Raw genomic sequence first — 20,397 nt, 5'->3', positions numbered from 1 at the left:
CTCTCTTTGATTTCAAACTATAAACCCTGGGAAGAGCAGAAGTATACAGTATAACTGCAGACACGACTCATCCTCACATTCATGTCTGCCAGCGAAGCATTTTTTGAATATCTCTGGGATAATTCCTGTAATGCGTTTCAGTGTTTGTTGTGCCTGTGGCAGGCAGGGAGGGAGTAACTGGGTTGGGTTGCACCGAGAGCGGGATTACAGGTAGACAAAGTGCTGAGAGATACCTGCAGATTCCCATAATCGGCTCTCTTGAGAAGTGTGTCATCCCCTCTCGCCCAGATGTGATGACACATCAAATTCAACCACAAAAGGGAGTCACTCAAGTTGCAAGTCTTGACTTTCTCTTGCAAAGCTAAACGCTAAAAGGGCAACATCTCGCCACTTCTCAGATAAACCTCCCTGACAGGTTTCCCCGGGGTGCTCGGTCATCCAGCTGACTCCTGGTTACATTTTCAGCCAAATCCTGAGTTTGACTCTGGGTACCACGGTAATTAATCCCCTCTGGTCGGTTTGCAAAAGGGTTTCGTGACATGCTTTGGCACAGCTGGGAGTGCTGGCTAGAAAACAGGGTGTGTGGAGGTAGAGTTGGGCGTTGGCCAGACGTAAGAAGTCGAGGCCAGTCCGCCCCGCCCAGATGTTCCTCGCAGATTCCTATTGTTCGGCCCGCGTCGAGGAGATTCCTCGCCGTGTAATGGGTTATTATGTTAGCACTCGCTCTATTCAATAGACTAATGAGTTATGCCAAAACCTAATGTCTCAAGGGAGCTCCTTGCATAGAGCTGCATAGTTTAGAGGTGAAGTGCCATTGTGTTTGGTCCCGGGCCCGTCCGCATGCTGTTAACCTCTTCAGTATGCAGGTACATGAAGGCACCCTTTTTTAGCAATGCTCTTGCAGAACTGAAAGCTTAATAAAGCCACAGCTGGCTCGTGACGTAAAGGGCATGCGATGATTTTTAAGATAAGGAGTGAAAGCGCCAAGTCATAGTAGTAAACATGCAGCAGTCGTTTTGATAAAGGTGATCTGATAAACTATGGAGTCAGTGTGTTAAAAGGGCATCAGTGATTTCCAATGGCAGTGTGGTACAATAATAATGTCAGCAGTGGAAAGTAACTAAGTACTCAACTACATTAAGTACAAATTTGAGGTACTTGTACTTTAATATTTCCATTTAATGCCACTTTATACTTCACTACATTTCAGAAAGAGATATTGTGCTTTTTACTCCACTACAGTTATTTGCAACACTGTCTCATCTCCTACAAAATTATGATCCCATACGACTCAACTGCATTCTCATGTACGTTTCGAGGAACACATATTTTCTTCCAGATCACAGTTGCAGTTTTAAACATGTGGTTAACGTTGTAAATTATAACAAAAATAAAACAAAACTACTTGGTTAGGTTTAGTAAAAAAACATCGTAGTTTGGTTTAAAATTAACACAAATTTGAAATAAAACAAAAAATGCATCAAAACTATTTTGTTAGTTTTAGTTCAGGGCTGTCCAAGTTACCGTGATAACGCATAGAGCGCAGATCTGCTTCCATGAACAGGAAGTTGGTTTGGCTGCAAAGACTTAGTGCCCACTGTACCTGTATCGTGGGATTAAATCCAGTTGAACACATTTCTTGCGTGTCAGCTAAACTTTCTCTCTATTGTCCTCAGACGGTTTCTGCAGTCCTCACTGTCTCCGGGCAAGTCTTAAAGTTGTTTTTCAAACAAAGAAGTAGGTCTTGTCTGGAAAATATGACGTCAGTATTATTATGATTGGACTCTGCACGCAGGAGGAAACAACGGAATTTCTTTCAGTAAGCCCAGAGGCGCAGAATCCACCACGGATTTGTTTGCTAAATGGGCTGGATAGATAAGACTCTTCAACCAATTTGCATTGGATTGTTCTCCGCTGCCAGATCGAGCAGCTCGGTGATGAGTGATGGGGGCGAGTTTTAGGTGCACCAATGTTTGAACTGAACCCAAGAACAACTTGTATGACATTCATATTAACAGCTGAGGAATAGAGGGGACAAATCTGACGGTTTGATGCAACACATTCACGCTGCTTTAATCTCTGCTTCGCAAAGTTTTTAAAAAGTGCTTGTGATGCTAGAAATAACTTTTAAGAACTACCTACTTTAATCGTTGGATCCCAAAGAGATTAAGTTAAGTATTATTTTCTAATCCAAACTCACATGGTGAGTCTTTTTAAGAGATGTTTGAGAGAAATGGTTTTGCTGTCCATTAAAGTCTATGTTTGGTGGTGATCTTTACATTTTCACATTGAAGTTGAAGGATTGCATGCTTGTCCATAGGTTGAGAATATTCTCCATCTTGGACTATTTAAAAACTTTTATTTACTCTTTATAGGGCTGTCAAAGTTAACGTGATAACTTGCTAGTATGACTGGTACCAACCATGTCATACTAGCTTGTTCGGGAAGGAGGCTAAATAACGCTCCATAGTTGCGCTACATGTCGGCAAGGAAAAACTGTAATGGCCATTTTCAAAGGGGTCCCTTGACCCCTCTGACCTCCAGATCAGTGAATGAAAATGGGTTCTATGGGTACCCACGAGTCTCCTCTTTACAGACATGTCCACTTTATGATAATCACATGCAGTTTGGGGCAAGTCATAGTCAAGTCAGCACACTGACACACTGACAGCTGTTGTTGCTTGTTGGGCTGCAGTTTGCCATGTTATGATTTGAGCATATTTTTTATGCTAAATGCAGTACCTGTGAGGGTTTCTGGATCAATATATGTCATTGTTTTGTGTTGTCAATTGATTTCCAATAATAAATATATACATACATTTGCATAATGCAGCACATTTGTCCACTTCCATGTTGATAAGAGTATTAAATACTTGACAAATATGCAATTAATTTGCAATTAATTCACATTGAATCGTTTATTAATAGATTAATCGTGATTAAATATTTTAATCGATTGACAGCCCTACTTTTTATTTACTTTTTTGATTATTTCACTCCTGCAGAGTTGGCATTTTCATGATACAGGGTTTTCTGTTTGACAGCAGCAAAATTAGCTGGATGAGTGATTTACTGAAATGAAAATGAAAGTTGATTTATGTGCCGAGATTAAATTAAAGATATCCGCGAAATTTCCAGGAGGTTTGATTTCATTTAAGGAGAGAAACAGATGCAAAGGCCCTTGGAGGAAGAGGAGGAGGAGGAGGAGGAGGAGGAGGAGGAGTGGTAAAGGGTGATTAAGGGACGGCAGCTGTAAATAATGGCCTTTATCTGCTATAATCGTTGAGAGGTGAGCCGAGAGGCCAGGGCAGGTAGTTAAGAGAATAAAATAAGAGTGAGTCAGGCTTTGTTGAATTTTGCTGAGTCACTTGTCAGCAAAAGTTGGAAAAGCTCAGGTTGGAATGTGGTAGATATCTAAAAGTATTTTGAGATCATTACAGAGCTGAAAACAAACAACGTGCTGGATATGTCTTTGAAATTTAAGCTGCTGAAGGAAACCTTAAATCCACTTTCAGCTGATTTAGAAATTGCAGTGTATACTCTGGTTTGGCACCGAGATGAAAGGGCAGGGTAGGCATGGTTTTTATTGCTCTTTGCCTCCTTGTCTTCCACATCAACACTTTCTTGTTATCACATTGGAGTCTGGCTCTCTCTTTATCCCCGTCTCTCCCACTTTGTCTCACACGTTTCTCTTTCACTTTTAGTGCTTTGTTTACCAACTTAAAATCATCCCTAAAAGCATCCCTACAATTTAAAATGGTGAAACAGAGCTTTTCTCAAGTCAGTGATCTATTTTCAAGGATCTAATTGAATACAGCACAGCATGAAACAATAATGATGAAGGAGTTGATGAGTTGTTTTTAAATAATTGTGAACAAATTTATTTAAGTTTGGCCAAAATTTGGCACCTTGGTGACAAAACATTTCATAGAAATGACAAATACCGAACATGTGACGGACCAATGTGGCCAATCAAATTACATGATCTGTAAAAAGAATAAATAAATAGAACACAACATATTCAGTGAAAAAATAATTAAATTATGACAAATGCAAAGATGATAACTGTACTGCTACTAGCTACTGTACTGCATAGCTACAATGACCTGACACACAGGAGACAACCTGTTACGTAAAATGTGGTAAATAGTTTCAGTCAGTGGAAAAATGCCTGGTGTAAAGCAGTGACACAAGGCACATAATCCCTTCTATTGTACAGTATGTCTTGTATAACAGTCTGTTTTTGCATTTTGAAATATAATGAGCAGGACTGCCTTTGTTCATATACGGCAGCGATTTTTATTTTCTGTAACTGAGGGATTTATGTTAAATCCTTCCGGTAATGTCAAGCTTTTGAAATGCTATTTGGTGGTGTATTTTGGGTCCGACCGTGACCCCTATACGACATGAATGTCCTTGATTTTTGCAGACCGAGGCCAAGTTCAGCTTATCTCCTTTCACCTGAACTCCCTGTATTGTCTCTGACCTGGTTCATGTGTCTCATGAAGTGCAACCAAGTCCAGTTGTGAATGCTCTGACGCCGCAGCCACGAAGCCAACATGGAGCACGTTCGCCAACCTCATTGGGGGCTTCTCCATCGTCTCCCACAGGGCTCCCCGGTGGCTTTAGAGAAGGGCTTATGAAACCCTCTGTACGACAAGGCTCGGAGGTGTTGCGTGTCGTCTTTAGGAGGCCGTGCTCTCGCCCTGCCATGATCTCGCCCTGCGGCGCTGTCTCGCCCTCCACTTCTTGAGCAGCATACTGGTTTTCACGGCGGCCCTGATGGCTAGAGGGGACACCCGTTTCTTGTTGCTGTTCCTCATCCTGCAAACAAAGACAGAAAACAATCAGTCCTCTGAACCATCGATCTCTCGGGTTGTGTCAAAGGTGAACCTAAAAGCTAATTTAACTGTCAGTCACTCACATTTTAAAGTATGCCAAGTGTCACACAGAACACACTATTAGAAGTTTATTTTTTTTCCAATATTATTAATGTGTCAGAAAGTGCAGACGTATGGCGCCACAAACTTTGAGATGTGTTTTGAAACATGACGGTACATGAGTGCAGCGTATACCCACATTACTCTCATGGTTAAGTGATGGAAAGTGATGCATTGGATTCTCTACAATCTAAGAAGTTTTTATAGAACTCATTATGGTGCTCAATCATCATGCAGGGAATTCCTTGCTTGAGGGAATTTTTTTTATCTCTCAAGCATCACCATGTAAAAAGTGATGCACCCTGAGATATCTTTACCCTACAAAAGACCTCAGTGTTGTGAGGTTATAATATTACCATGTCCGTTTATTTTGCAAACACACTTTTGAGAGATATTCAGCCCTGAGCAGGTTGTCTTAACTCACCTCTTAATCCTGCCTGTGTCAGCTGCCAGCATTTGTTTGCACTGCGCTCCAGCACAAGCATCGCCCTCGGCGGAGCGGATCAGCGCGTCTGGTGGTGTTTCATACCTGCAAGCACAGAAACAAAAAAAACACACGATGAGAAAACGTTTCATTTACTCACCCCCATAGCTTTCTGACACATTTCAGAGAGAGAGGGGCTACTTAGGACACGGAACTTGTTCTCACAAGCGGTGCGTAAAAATGATAGACTCGGGCGATTCCTAGTATCACTGACAGTAAATATGATGAATGTATTGCCTTATTATTGTTATTATTGCTTGCTGTGAGGGAATATAAATTACATACCTGAGGACGCTGTTTTCCAGGTGGCAGAAGTTTCTACAGGTGTTGTCTTTTTGGTGTAAACACTGGCAGCGAGGTCCGCTGCTGGTTGCCAAGGACTCCGCCACAGCGCGCCTTGTTCTGGGAGAGTTGCCCAGTCCGTATGAGACCATGCGCCTGGAGAGGGAAAGGTGACACAATTCAGGTTAAAAAATTGTCCGTTTGATTCACTTTTTTAAAAGTAAAATGTATCCAATACTGATAAAATAGGCAACTTTTCAATTCCTCCAAATAGCTTAATGTTACTGTTTGCTACTTGTGCGTACAATGGCTATTTAACATCTATCCAATATTTTAAAATAAATAATGAATTTTTTTATTTTTTTTGCTCGGAATAAAATGTCTTTTTACTCCACTATATTTATCTGATAAGTTACTTTCCAGATTCAAAGTAATAATACAAAATATAATAGGAAAATTATATCATATCATATCAATAAGTACTTTTTACACTTTGGTATTACTACTTTTACTTAAGTAAATTAACTGTGAGAAAGCTTTTCAATGAAAACTTGTCTACTCTTCTGGAGAAACATTATTTAATCTGTTAATGTTGACTTACTCAGGTGTGTTGACCCATATGATGTCCAGGTGGCAGAAGTAGATGCACTCATTGTCCAGGAAATTGGCGCAGGAGCAGCGCTTGGTCCGCACATGGCTCCGCTGCTGCTGCTGCTGCTGCTGGGTGTCGGTGTCGGTGGTGGAGGCTGTGGGTGTCTCTCCAGCTGGCGCTGATAGCACTGTAATTAAATAATCATTATCAGAAACACTGCATATCAGCTATTAAACTTATGTGTCAGGAGGGTGCATAATTGCAGCAGGATTTTGCTCTTGCAGATATGTGATTCACATTTTAACTGTAAAATAATTTAAGTAATTCAGATATTACTTAGAGCTTATTATGTGCTTAATGTATAAGTGTTAATGTATTGGTTAAATAGTTAAAATTAAAAGTTACCTGTGCACAAAATCCAGGAGTTCATCACTGAAAACACGGAGATCAAAATGTATGAATCCATTTCTCCAGGCTCTTCTAAAACAAAAATACTGCTTAAGAAAATTAATAATCCTCCAGAAGTGGTAAAATAATCATCCAGTGTATCAATCCTTGTCCTCAGAGATTCACACAGGAGCGCAGAGGAGTCAGTGTGGAGTCTCTCTGTCAGTGTGGAGTCTCTCTGTCAGTGTGGCCCTACATATGCAGCCCTGTGACTTTATACAAGTGCTTCCCTCCTCCTCCTCCTCCTCCTCCCCTCCTCCTCCTGTTGCTGCAGCGATGTACTGTTCAGTTTTGTCCTTTGGCTTGTACCCAGACAATGGTGTTTGTTAGTAGTCGGCCACTGATAAGCAGCCGTGCACCAATCTGGAGACTTTGAGATAGAAGCCTTGTGGGTCCGGAGTTGGTGGATGGAGGAGTGGAGACTCTGGGTGATTGTATGCGAGCTATTAAACCCATATTGGACTCTGTGGATGAGTTGCGCTTCTCCATCAGCAGGTGGCAGTCAAGCGACAGGATTAATGTCCCCGTTTTTTTTATGGAGAGCACTGAAACACTGCTTGGGTATGATGTAAGATTCATGGACATTATTTTGTATAATGTTTATTATAAAGCAGAAGTGTAGAAATATCAAGTACTGTTATTTGACTTACGCAAATAAAAGTGAAATTAATATTTTTTTTTGCTGAAAACTACTCAAGTTAAATGTGAGAGGTAGGTGGAGTGAGCTACGTTATTAATCACAATTAGAAATTGCAGTACCACAGCAGTCATGTCACATTCAGGCTCGAAACTTATTTTGCGAGGAAGACAAATCCATACAATAGATACAAAAATATAACAATAAGACAAACATAAACCACGAACAGAGCCAAATTAACAAGGGAGTCATTTAATGTAAGATTTACATTAGTCTTGAATTCGTCGAGGGATACCAAATTACTTGATTTAAAATCACAAATGAGACCAGGGAATAATAATGAAATACAATATGAGAATAGAGAGTGAATAGAACTAAAACCAAAGGATCATATTAGACTCTAAATATGTGTTGAATATACACTAAACCTCGGTAGTACCCAGTAGTACATTGTGCGTTCTTTATGTAAGACAAGTAAAAAAGCAAAGAGTTATAGTATCAAAATACGTGTGACAAGTTTTTATTATAAAGCTTTCTCACAGTTAGTTTACTTAAATAAAAGTAGTAATACCAAAGTGTAGAAATACTCTGTTACAAGTAAGTCATGCTTTCAAATATTTACTTAAGTAAAAGTACTTATACTGATATAATGTTTCTATTATATTTAGTATTATTAATTTGAATCTGGAAAGCAACTTATCAGATAAATATAGTGGAGTAAAAGTACCTCAAAATTGTACTTAAGTACAGTTCTTTTCCTTATGTGATTAAAAAAGGGTCCAAAGCAAAACTGACATAACAGCACAAGGTGGTGTCTTCTGTTATTCTTACCTTGTGAAAACAGAGTACCATTCTTCAATGTGTACATCAAATATGTATTGAAGTGAAAAAAAGGAATAAAAAGTGTACTAAAAAAGTACTTTGTAAATTTCCTTAATTACAACAATAAAAAGTACTTCTTTATAGATATTTCAGCCCATTTTAAAGCAGCGATCTTGTCACAAAGAAGTTGCCTGATGGTAGAAGGGGATTTTGCCCGTTGCATGATTTGGACTGGAGAGTTGGAATAAAGAAAAAATCAAAGTTTAATGCACCTCATTCTCTGCCCCGATTAATGAAGGGTTAAAACTTAGACTGGACGCTACACCCAACATTACATAACCAGCGCAAACATCTTTATCTATAGTTTTTTTTAAGCAAGATTCTTGCTGGGGATTATAGATTTCAACAGGAAATTAAGAGACACGAGCCATTGCTTGAAATACAGATCTGTGTATATAAAAATCAATATTTATAGTCTAGTGCAGGGGTCAGCAACCTTCACTATCAAAAGAGCCATTTTAAGCAAACAAAAAAAAAAAAATCTGTCTGGAGCCGCAAAACATTTGAGCATTGTGATGAAGGTAACACAGTTTATAGTCTAACTATATAGTATATAAGTCTAATGCAGTGAGGGCCAAAGTGTAAATGTACTACGGAGTATTAGGGCCAGAGAATAAAGTCATAACTTTGCGAGAAAAAAAGTTATAATATTACGAGAATAAAGTCATAACTTAATGAGAAAAAAAGAAAATAACACTTAAATTACTACTTTATAATATTATGACTTTATTATCATAACAGTACGACTTTATTCTCGAAATCTCTGATTATTTTTTTCCCTCAATGTGGCTCTTATACTCCGTCGTACCATCATATCATAGACCTACAACAATGATAAATAAAAATGAAAAAGTAAAAACAGTTATTCATTTCCATTTTTAAAAATCCACAGGAAGCCACCGGAGAGGAGCTGAAGAGCCGCATGAGGCTCCGGAGCCTCAGGTTGCTGACCCCTGGTATAGGAGGTAATCAGTTTTTTCCTGATTGTCTTACATCATCCCTTTGCAGTGAATTTAATGTCCTGTTGGTGCCGTATTTTGTGTTCCAACTACTGTTTTATTAATTGATGAATGATTACTGACAAAGTACAAACCAGGCTCCAAAGTGGCTTGTAATCTAATGGTTTCTCTCCACCACCAATTGTAATGAACTGTGGAAACCAAGGGGCTACTTCATTTCCCTGAATCACATATTCAGAGACACTTTGCTGTTAGGCAACAGTGGAAAATTGACCTTGTTTGTGTAAGTGTGTGTGTGCAGGCATGCTCAAAGTGGAAAAGTGTAGGTAAAGTATCCTGACATGCTGCAGGTCTGAGGCCCCTAATCAGAGGCTGGTGTTAAGAGTTTCCACTGGTCAGTGGAACAGCTTGTGCTAACGGCAGGAGGAGACAGAAACAACCCAGTAGAATAGCATTAGAGTCAGGACACTCACGCTTAGCTGGTTGAATCATGCAGCTGCTGTGATGTTGTGTAACATCAGAGGTTTGTCGATCTTGTGGGCTCTTCTTCACTTCATCAGCATGTATTTTGTTTTCTCAGCACTAGCAGATAATGACCTCTAGGGGTCCCTGTTTACTTTGCTATAGCTTCCCCCTGCAGGTTTCAGGCCTGCAGGAGGAGGGGGTCTGTAGATGGATGAGTCACCTTCTGAATGGGTTGGAACGAGGAGGATATCACTGTGAAGCCTCTTGAGTTGAGAGAGAAGTTTCCTCATTAAGGCCAGATTGCTATGTTTGGTCCACTGAGAAGCTTTTTCTCTTTTCTTGTAGGTGGTGAAATAAAACACCTGCTGATTAAAGTGAGCAACACATCTGACTCAGACTCTCTCAAGGTGGGCTGTGAAGGTGGACCAGCTATTCTCCTTTAAGTGACCAACTGCTCCTCTGAGTTTTGCTCAGCTTTTTATTGAATTTTTCAATATTTCTTTTAACAGATTTAAATGATGGCATTAATCGTTTAAAATCCTTATTGTCGGTTAACGGTTAAACGGATAAGTATCAACATCCCTACCTCTGCAGGGCTTTTTGTGTTTCGGTAGGATGTTTGCCACTAAACAAAGCCTCTGTTTCTGCGTTGGTCGTCTTCATCCAGTTTGGTAAACAGAGACTGTTGTCTTTTAAGCTTTGTTTTCAGTTCCTTTACCTTCTCTGTTCTCCGTAGACTGCTACCAGATGGAAAGTCCCATGAAAAGGTGCTGTGGACTTTGATGAGGAGGCACTCTTTTACCGAGTGACACGCTCGGACCACAAATGAGTAACACATTTGTCATTCACGTCCGTGAAAAAAAAAAATCCCATGTGAAAATAATAGAATTTTTGCCTTATATTAGCCTGACTATTTTCTGCGGTCAGTGTCAAATCAGGTGTGCGCCTGCTAGTCTGCTAACACTGCTTGGAAAATGTTAACGCATTGCCCAACCCTATTATGGTATACAGTTTTTATGGCATACTATACTTTCACTTTTTTTATGAATTTCTGTATGATATAATATACTGACATTTTTTTATAGGATTTTTCTGACATGTTATATTATGACTTTTTTATGGCATACTATAGGCTATTATGTTTTTTATAATATACTTAACTATAACTTTTTTATGAAGTTGTTTTCAACATACTATACTATGAATTTTTTATGACATACTGTAGTATGGCATTTTTAAGACATACTTTACTATGGCTTTTATGGAATGCTATACTATGAGTTTTTTCGACTTTTATTTATAGATATTTCAAACACCATTTTTTACTTCCCGATACTGATTCCGATACCTGAACTTGCGGTATCGGCTGTTACCAAGTAACAATCTGATACCAGCGTGATAAAAAAATGGCTGGGAGTCATCTTAGGCTCTGAGGGCCACCGGGCTTGCAATAGGCTGGCGGAAACTCTGGTATTGGATCGGTGGATAGACTGGTGTACTCGCCGATGAAAGATCCAGAATTTCCCAGGAAAAAAAGTCATTGTATAGTATGTCGTGAAAATTAAAATTAGTCATAGTATAGTATGTCGAATCTTTTTAAGAAAAAAAGTCATAGAATAGTATGTAGAACATTTTTTTTTTTTAAAGTTATAGTATAGTATGTCGACATTTTTTTTTTTTTTAAATTCATAGTATAGTATGTCGAAACAATAAAAATAGTCAAGGTATAGCATGTCGAAAAATTTTAAAAAGTCATTGTATAGTATGTGGATTTTTTTTCTTCTTTTTTTAAAAGTCATAGTATGATGAAAAATTAAAAAGTCATAGTATGGCATGTCGAAAAACAAAATGTCATAGTATGGTATGTCGAAAAAATAAAAAAGTCAAGGTATAGCATGTCGAATAATTTAAAAAGTCATAGTATAGTATGTCGTTTTTTCTTTTTTAAAAGTCATAGTATTTTGAAATAATAAAAAAAAAATCATAGTATGGCATGTCGAAAAAGTTAAAGTCATAGTATGGCATGTCGAGAATAAAAAAAAAAAAGTCATGGTATAATATTTCGAAAAAAGACATTATGTCGAAAGATTCTTTAAAAAGTTATAGTATAGTATGTCGAAAAACAAAATGTCATAGTATGGTATGTCGAAATTTAAAAAAAGTCATAATGTAGTATGTCTAAAAAATAAGTCTTTGTTTTTTTTAAAAAGTCATAGTATTTTGAAATTTAAAAAAAAAGTCATAGTATGGTATTTTTTAAAAAAAGTCATAGAATATTATGTCGAAAAAAAGTCATAGTATGGAAATTTAAAAAAAAATGTCAAAGTATAGTAAGTCGAAAAGAAAAAAAAAAAAGTCATAGTATACAGTAGTATGTTGATTGAATGTTTTAATCTGTTCTGACGACCCTTCCACTCCACTAGGTGTCCCTGTGTACTTTTTACCTTGCTTTTGTTTTCCTTGCAGGATCCGGGTCGTCAGTTTCATGAGCCACACCTAGTTTCTGATATAAAATCTCACCACCCTCCAACGGAGTCCCCTTCTCTTCCCTCGCTGGCGCTATTTTTTTTTTTCACACATCCATACACGCTCACCTGACTGATTACTGACTTCCATGTATGTTCTGTTTGTTATTGTTACTTTGTAAATAAATATGCTTGTTTGTTGCTTGTAAACTCGTCTGGTCCCCCATTTCTGTCGCAGCTCAGGAGCCAGGCTAGTATATATATATGTTGAAAATATTAGTATGTCAAAAGTCATAGTAAAGTGTGTCTAAAGAAGTCATAGTATAACATGTCAAAAAAAATAAAAAAAAGTCATAGTATAGTATGTTGAAAAAAAAAAAGTCAAAGTATAGTTTGTCGAAAAAATAAAAAAAGTCATAGTATAGTATGTCGAAAAAAAGTCATAGAATAGTATGTTGAAAAAATAAAAAAAGCCATAGTTTATTATGTCGAAAAAAAAGAGTAGTATGTCAAAATTAAAAAAAAAAGTCATAGTATAGTATGTCGAAAAAAAAGTCATAGTATAGTATGTCGAAAAAAAAGTCATAGTATAGTATGTTGAAAAAGGTCAGTGTAGTATGTCGAATTTCTTTTTTTTTAAAGTCATAGTATAGTATGTCAAAATTAAGAAAAATGTCAAAGTATAGTTTGTCGAAATTATTTAAAAAAAAGTCATAGTATAGTATGTCGAAAAAAATAAAAGTTATTTTATAGTATGTCAAAAAAAGTCATAGCATAGTATGTTGGAAAAAAAAAAAAGTCAGTTCAGTATAGTAATTTGAAATTAAAAAAAAAAATCATAGTGTAGTATGTCGAATTATTTATTTAAAAAGTCAAAGTATATTATGTCAAAATTTTAAAAAAGTATAGTTTGTCGGAAAAAAATTAAAATCATAGTATAGTATGTCGAAAAAATAAAAATGTCATATAATAGTATGTTGCCATTTAAAAAAAAATAAAAAAGTCAGTGTAGTATGTGGAAAAAAGTCATAGTGTAGTATGTCGAAGAACGTCATAGTATAGTTCGTCGAAAAAATAAAAAGTCATAGTATGTCAAAAAATAAAAAAGTCATAGTATAGTATGTTGACAATTGCTGTACTGTATACGACATGAAAGTCCTCCCATTTCAATTCGTCCATCTGCTGAGCTCCATAGAAATCACTACTGAACCTAAAATATAATCATAGTGGAAGTAAAGTCTCACTAATTGAGACAATCACATAACCAGTTATTTATTTTAAGAATCTGAATTCATTGTCATGTAAAAAAAAAACGCTCAGTTTAGGCTCTGCAGAACACGTTTTCAGACCTCGTACAGTCGCTGTAGGTGATCAAATATTAACTATGAATATCTCTGATTTACTGGAGAATCACCTGGGATTACTCAAAAAAGAAAAAAAATTCACACAAATGTTAATTATTAGTTACCCCAAATATGGCATCTTTTTACATTTGAGTTGTGGTTGCTTGGACATTATTCATACTCCAATAAATTATAGTTAGGGGCTGCAACTAACAATTCTTTTTATTATTGATGAATCTACCTAGTATTTGTTTTCGATTATTGATTATATGGTCTGTAATATGACAGCAAAAAAAGAGCCTATCACAGTTTACCAGAGCCCAAGGTGTCAACCAACACCAAATATATGTAGTTTATGATCATACAAGAGTAAGAAAAACAGAAAATATTCACATTTGAGAAGCTCAAACTTGTGAAATTTTGCCGTTTTTGTTTAAAAAGAAAATTACTAAAATGATTTAATTAAATATAAAAATTGCTGCCAATTCATTTTATTAATTTTCCAATTCTAATATGTTTTCTTATGGAAAATGTGGCACTCACAATATTAAATGTGGCATAATAAACAGCAGAATAGATAATAAACACACGTACCAAACTGGATGGATGTCCAGTCCAGAGTCCACATTAAAATACGTAGCGACGACGTGTTTCTCGTGTTAAACAAAAATACAGCGATACCTGTTTAATGTTCGTAAACAAATTTTTACTGATACAGTTAAGAATATTGATACAGCAATGTAAAGCTACCATAATGCACATACCTATGGACTTATGAATCATAATGGGCACTAGATGGATTATAATAAATAGTTGAACACAACATCTGTACACAGAAACATTGCCCCATAATCCATAGAAATGTACATATACCAGTACAACATTTATAATTCCATAAATTTAATTTACGAATGACAAATCCTCCAAAATAAAATTGATATCCTCCATTTTTATGCCTCTCTTTACTTCTATTTTTTTGGAAATAAACACAAGCAACTACTGAATTTATAAGGAAATTATGTACAGGTTCCTAAACAAGAAACTCCATAAAGGCACAATTGTCTATACAACATGTACAAAAAAAGAAATTGTCTGGAGCGGACAACAAAAAAACAAAAAGGTAAAAATAAAATGATTGGTCATTATTATAATTATATGATTGCACGTACAATATGAATGTCAGCATCTGTGCTTTTGAAAGGTGATTTGCAACGAAACAAATCCCCTGAAAAGTGTTTTCAGTCTTACAAAGTGACGAGAATTACAAAAAAGAGAAGGAGAAGAGCTTTCCGTGTTCGGGGGTTTTTCAGGTGGCAATGACCAGTCTGTCTTCATCATCACTGGATACCTCGTTATAGTCATCGGTTACCTTCTGCCAGCTGGTCACTGACGGCGGTCTTGGAGGTGCGGGATCGCCGGCTCCCTCCGCTGGCGACTCCTTAGCGCTGTCTGCTCGTCTCTGAGGAGCCGGTGATCGATGCCGCTGCTGTGGGGATTTATCCCTTTCTGGCCTCTGGACAGTCTGTGTGAGCGCTGCTCTGCTGCTACCTCCACCTCCACCTCCCGGGCTAGCTCTGCTGCCCGAGGTCACATCTGTACAGCTGCTCACCTTAAAAGGGGCGGGCGGCGACGTGGACATGCTGCTCCATACGGAGCTGAGCCAATGTTCGCTGTGAGGTGGATGTGCTCCCGGAGCTTCGGGGCTGGCCTGCCTCTCCGACAGCCCGGGGAGAGGACTGAGGGCAGAGAGCGGGCTGAGAGACGGAATGATGGCGGGCAGGGAGATGTTGAGTATCTGCAGACCGGGGATGTGCGTCTGGGGGCCGGTGCTGCTTTGGGAGGTCGGGTTGGCGGCTAAAACCTGCAGCCCGAGGGTGGCGTTGAGGGTGAGCCCTTGCTGGGGCAGCAGCTGGGTGGATCCTAGGCCCGTGTTGGTCAGCCCCATGAGGTTTAGAGTCTCCAGACCTAACGGTTGTAACGTTTGAGCCTGTAGGCCGGCGACCTGCCCTAAGGGGAAGCAGGGCATGACGCTGCTGATCGGCTCCTGGACCACGAGCGGCTGGGTGTGCAAGCCCTCCGGATGGGGCGGAGTGTTGGGAGCCGTTAGCGGGCTCGTGTTTCTGTGGATGACGCTCATCGCCGGGATGGTGAGCTGCATGGGGCCGGCCTGGATCGGTACGAAGGTGGAGTAAGCCGCCAGGCCGGCGGGCACAAACTGAATCCCCCCGATCGGGACCATGCTGTACGAGGAGCGGGAGGGCTGCTGGGAGTGCAGGGGCAGGTGACTGAACAGGTGCGTCTGGGTCTCTGTTCCGGGTGTGTGGGAGAGACCCTGTGGGGGAAAGTGCATGAGACCTTGGGAGGCATAGAAGGAAGTCTGAGTGCTCCGGTCCACCGGTATGCCCGATTCACTGGTTGCCACGGCAGGAGGTGCAGAGGAGGAGTCCTGTGGACAGACGGACAAAACTCAATACTCAGTCTTATTTTTTGACTTAATTGTGGCAAAATCCTAGAAGATTTAACCCTCTGAGTCCCGCGATCCTGACCGACTTTACTGTTTTTCAGAGGCAGAAGCAGGTTCAGTTTTAGAGCTAGAGAAGTTACAGATATCAGAAAACATGTCATGCTAGCTTATCGGGAAGAACGCCAAATAATGCCAAAATTTGACGCGGGAAAAACTGTCATGGCCATTTTCAAAGGGGTCCCTTGACCTCTGACCTCAAGAAAGGTGAATGAAAATGGGTTCTCTGGGTACCAACGAGTCTCCCCTTTACAGACATGCTCACTTTATGATAATCACATGCAGTTTTTGAATGTAGTTTAAATGTGTTATTTGAAAATGTGATGATGTTAGTCCCCACAGGAGCCATTTTTTTAAACTTGACCTCACTGTATAAAATGACCTGTGGTGACCTCTAGGATAATCACAGCCTCATGAAACTTTACAGCCACAAACTAGAGACCTAGAGCTTTCAGAGGATGGATAGTTTTTCTAGGTAGATTGACAATAAGGGGGTTTCCAAGCAGTTTACACAACAGAAGTGTTCGCCATCCAATTGCCGAAAAATGCAATTCTTGCAGAAATCTCCAAATATCAAAAGTTTTTGATACCAAATCACAGCATGGCTTTTTCTATGGTGTTCCTCGAGGTCTTGGTGTCTTAATGTGGGATTTTGGAGGGATTTTATTGATAACTTTTTATCAATTCTCGAAAAAAAATGGTTAAATTTAGCACCAAATCTCAACCCAAAAATTGCTGCAACAATTTATGAGACATAAAAGAAGAGCATGGGGATGGATCATATACTTCATAATATATTGATGACTAGAACAACTTGGCACGCAGTGCTGATTAAATGAATTCCCAGCTTTCAGATGATGTACACCACTTCTATGTGATATCTACTGTTGACCTGCTATGTCCCACTAAAGACCCCCTGCACCCCCCTAAAAAATGACAACAAAATCTGAATCAATGTGACTATTCACCTTTTTTCTTTTTTTTTAGAGCATTCACAGGAGCTTTGTGGAAGTGCCTCGCATGCAGGACTCAAAGTAAGGGTAAGGGTATGGATAGGAAAGAAGGGAGGTGGGCAGGGAGGGGTGGAGAGACACACAATGAGAATACACGGGTCTCACCTGGCCTAGCTTGGAGCCCTTGCTTGGCACTGGGGGACTAGGGGGCACGTCAAAGTCGGGGTAGTCGATGGACATCTGCCTGCACGGCGACACCGGGCTCATCATGTGCACTGACTCTGTGTCTGAGGTGTAGGAGTCTGACATGATGGCGACAGGCGGAGGGGAGTAAGGGAGGGGCATGGAGATGTAGCAGGACCCAGAGATGGATATCTGCTTGCTCAGGGACACGGGGCTCATCATGGGGACGGATTCGGAGTCTGACGTGTGGGATTCGGGAGCTGGAGGCTGGGAGAGAGCGAGGGAGACGGAGCTGATTGACATCTGGGCTAGGAGGGCGCTAGGAGGGACTTCAGCCTCTTTGGTGGGGATGTGCTGAGGGCTGGCGGAGACAGACGGGTTGGTAGACAGGCCAGACTCTGCCTGGCTGTCCTCCTCTTCCTCCTCGTTGTCGTCGTTCTCCTCGTCATCGGGGCCGTCGGAGTCGTCCCCGTCTGAATCTTGACGGTCAGCGCTGCTCACCTGACTCCGGTCTCCTGTGGAGAACATAAGAAGGAAGTCTATTCTTGGTGTTCTGCAGAGCATATGAGTCATCAGAGCTGGTATGAGAATATATACGGTAGTATTGAACCACTTTCATTCATTAAAGATCTTCTAGCATCATATAGGTTTCTTCCACACGGTGAGAGAATACACCACTAAGAATTAGGGGCTGTCAAAGTTAACGTGGCAATAATGCCTTAACGCAAATTTGCTTTAATGTCACTAATTTCTTTAATGCATTAATGCAACTTACGATTTTTTAGGTCAGTTTTAAAGCTAGAGAGAGCTGATACTGGTATCATATGAAACTAGTAAACCTAAAGAATCCATCGGTACCATCTATGTCATACTAGCTCGTCGGGAAGGAGGTTAAATAACGCTCCAAAGTTGCGCTAAATTTTGGCGAGGAAAAACTGCAATGGCCATTTTCAAAGGGGTCCCTTGACCTTTGACCTCAAGATATGTGAATGAAAATACCCATGAGTCTTCCCTTTGTGTTGTTAATTGATTTCCAATAATAAATATATACATACATTTGCATAAAGCAGGAATCTTTGTCCACTCACATGTTGATAAAAGTATTAAAATACTTGACAAATCTCCCTTTAAGGTACATTTTGAACAGATAAATAATGTACGATTAATTCGCGATTAATCACAATTAACTACGAACAATCATGCGATTAATCGTGATTAAATATTTTATTCAATTGACAGCCCTAATATAAGTTCTTTGGTGTTATTAAACCACTTTCATTCATTAAAGATCTTCTTCTTTATGTAGGTTTCTTCCACACAGTGAGAAAATCCCGCACTAAGAACACAACTCCGTGATGTTTTGTTTAGTGCTGCTGCTGCAGTGTTTCACACCCCGGACCACCACACGCCCCTGAGCTGCATCACAGGCAGAGGAGGAAAAACAAATATGCTCTTAAGAGACTGGGACTATAGAACGCTTTCAGGCAGCTTCTCTCTCTCTCTTTTTTTTTTTTTTTTTTTCTAAAATTAGACGCAGCAATTTCCTCTTTCTAAACGCTGTGCATGCCGCCCACATGCGCTTTGAGTTAACAGAGGAAGAAGCTGCATTTAGAATTTCTAATTAGACCATGGCAAAGCTATTGATCGACATAGCAACAGAGCACAAGCGGGGACAATCTGTGTTTTATATCTCATGCCGTGAACAGGAGGACTATTTAAAGAAGGGCAATCCTGTTGTTTGGAACCAAAAGCAAACGGCGTGAACAAGACCTGTCTGTATTAAGTCCCTTAGTAACTGTAAATAAACCCCTTCATTTACAGACAATAGTTCATTTTGTTTGATAAGCTTTTTGAGCAATCCTTCTGTCTTTCCCTCTAAGGCTAAAGCGTCACAGTGAAGCACCGTACCTGAGTCCTCCGCGTCCTGATCCTCAATGAGACCCGCAGGAACCCCCATCTCCGTGCATTTCTTACTGTGGGCCTTGGATTTCATGTGCTTGGTCAGATTCCCTGCAAGAAGAGAGGCAGCGAAGGTCTTACGGGTGGGTAGAGCTCGAAACAATAGCACACAGAAGGAGTTTATGTAAGAGAATGCGGTCTTTGGGCGAGCTGTATGTAAAGGGTGAGTAACTGATAAAGACATTTTTAAATGAACGTGGGTTGCTCTGACACCGAGTACTGTTCTGCAGCGTGGCGTGGGAAGGCAAGTTCGATAAAGAACGGTGAATCATACTGTCTTGGTTTAAAAGATGGTGGAACAACATATTTAATTTCATAAAAAGGGAGAAGTTGAACTGTAGCAACTGTTTAAGGATATTACAAAGATGTTGTCTTGAATTGTGGTGAAAATATAAGATCAATGTCACAAAATGTATAAATTAGTTGTACCATTTTCATCGTGGTATAAATGGTATCCAGTAATTTAGAACCACATCCAAGGCAGTATATTAAAGAGGATCTATTATGCTCATTTTCAGGTTCATAGAACATGTTTACATGCTTTAATGTTCAGAAAACACTTTATTTTTCTCATACCGGCTGAGCTGCAGCTCCTCTTTTCACCCTCTGTCTGAGGCACGTTTTTAAAAATGGATATTTTCCCCTACGTTTAAAAAAAAAAAAAATCTGTCCACACGACTTTCATTTTACTAAATATTTCCGTCCGCACTCGAACGTGAAAACGACTCCAAACGCTCGCTGTTATATTTACATGTCACCACAAGTGAGATCACAAGTTAAGGGTCATGGAATTTTAGTTACCACCCTTCTCACTCCCTTCCCTTCAGCTTCATCACAGTCAGCTCAATAACAGTTACTGTTGGTGGGGTGTTTGGGGGATTCCTGTCATCAACTGTCTCTTTACATGCATAAATGATGAAAGGGAGGTCATTCAGGTTTATGTCCACAGCCCTTCTGAGTGCTCCAGACCTCGCCTTCTATCTCCCAAAAGCACATTAAATCACCATTTGGTCTAACAAAACGTAAAAAAGCCGGTAGTCTGCCATCTTTGTTATTGTTTCTGGCGCATGCTCATTACACAAAGCAACAATGTGCATGTGCGAAATGAGGAGAGGACGTCATCGTTTCCCAAACGTAGAGGAAAATATCTGTATACGTGTAGACAGGGCCTAAAAACGCTCAGTTTGAGCTCCGAAAAAGCCCTGTCCGCTCTGATTGGCCAACCGAAGCAAACTCTTTGGACTCCGCTCTAACTAGCTTCGTTTGAGAGTGTGCCAAACTAGCT

At 39.6% G+C, this 20,397-nt stretch overlaps 2 protein-coding genes and 1 long non-coding RNA gene across 17 annotated transcripts in view; 1 reads left to right on the top strand and 2 right to left on the bottom strand.

Moving 5' to 3' along the window:
* The window catches only part of LOC141754465 (uncharacterized), a 54,212-nt gene extending 42,192 nt beyond the window's left edge, over positions 1–12,020 (top strand). The window contains exons 3-6 of one of the 10 annotated variants that reach the window (XR_012590656.1): positions 5,730–5,890; positions 6,337–6,487; positions 10,034–10,095; positions 10,425–12,020. This is a non-coding gene — a long non-coding RNA (uncharacterized LOC141754465). Of the gene's footprint in view, positions 1–5,729; positions 5,891–6,311; positions 6,488–10,033; positions 10,096–10,424 lie in introns of all 10 variants that reach the window. The other 9 variants (XR_012590653.1, XR_012590657.1, XR_012590650.1 and 6 more) reach the window with 9 other exon arrangements.
* Positions 3,831–7,458, bottom strand: edn1 (endothelin 1). Its single transcript, XM_074613532.1, has 5 exons — positions 6,704–7,458; positions 6,308–6,485; positions 5,710–5,862; positions 5,365–5,469; positions 3,831–4,824 (listed from the first exon to the last, which is right to left on the bottom strand). Exons 1-5 carry the CDS (start codon positions 6,762–6,764, stop codon positions 4,686–4,688), a joined length of 636 nt encoding a protein of 211 aa, XP_074469633.1. The 5' UTR covers positions 6,765–7,458; the 3' UTR covers positions 3,831–4,685.
* A 2,165-nt stretch (positions 12,021–14,185) lies between the features above and the next one.
* hivep1 (HIVEP zinc finger 1) overlaps positions 14,186–20,397 on the bottom strand; it is a 72,793-nt gene continuing 66,581 nt past the window's right edge. For all 6 annotated transcript variants that reach the window (XM_074613507.1, XM_074613508.1, XM_074613510.1 and 3 more), the window contains 3 exons: positions 19,062–19,163; positions 17,136–17,668; positions 14,186–15,942 (listed from right to left, as the gene is read on the bottom strand). In XM_074613507.1, coding sequence (XP_074469608.1) covers positions 14,803–15,942; positions 17,136–17,668; positions 19,062–19,163 — 1,775 coding nt within the window. In that variant the 3' untranslated portion in view covers positions 14,186–14,802. The remainder of the gene's footprint in view (positions 15,943–17,135; positions 17,669–19,061; positions 19,164–20,397) is intronic.

The sequence above is a fragment of the Sebastes fasciatus genome, chromosome 17 (genome assembly GCF_043250625.1).
Source record: "Sebastes fasciatus isolate fSebFas1 chromosome 17, fSebFas1.pri, whole genome shotgun sequence".
Lineage (NCBI taxonomy): Eukaryota > Metazoa > Chordata > Actinopteri > Perciformes > Sebastidae > Sebastes > Sebastes fasciatus.
The sequence above is the reverse complement of the archived record's forward strand: the minus strand, read 5'-3'. Positions and strand labels throughout refer to the sequence as shown.

Excerpts from the sequence above, each read along its gene's own strand:
- edn1 (XM_074613532.1), bottom strand. The coding sequence starts at position 6,764 with ATGGATTCATACATTTTGATCTCCGTGTTTTCAGTGATGAACTCCTGG. Across the intron at positions 6,486-6,703 it reads CTCCTGGATTTTGTGCACAG|TGCTATCAGCGCCAGCTGGA; the intron begins GTAACTTTTAAT and ends ATTTAATTACAG. Across the intron at positions 5,863-6,307 it reads ATATGGGTCAACACACCTGA|GCGCATGGTCTCATACGGAC; the intron begins GTAAGTCAACAT and ends TTCCCTCTCCAG.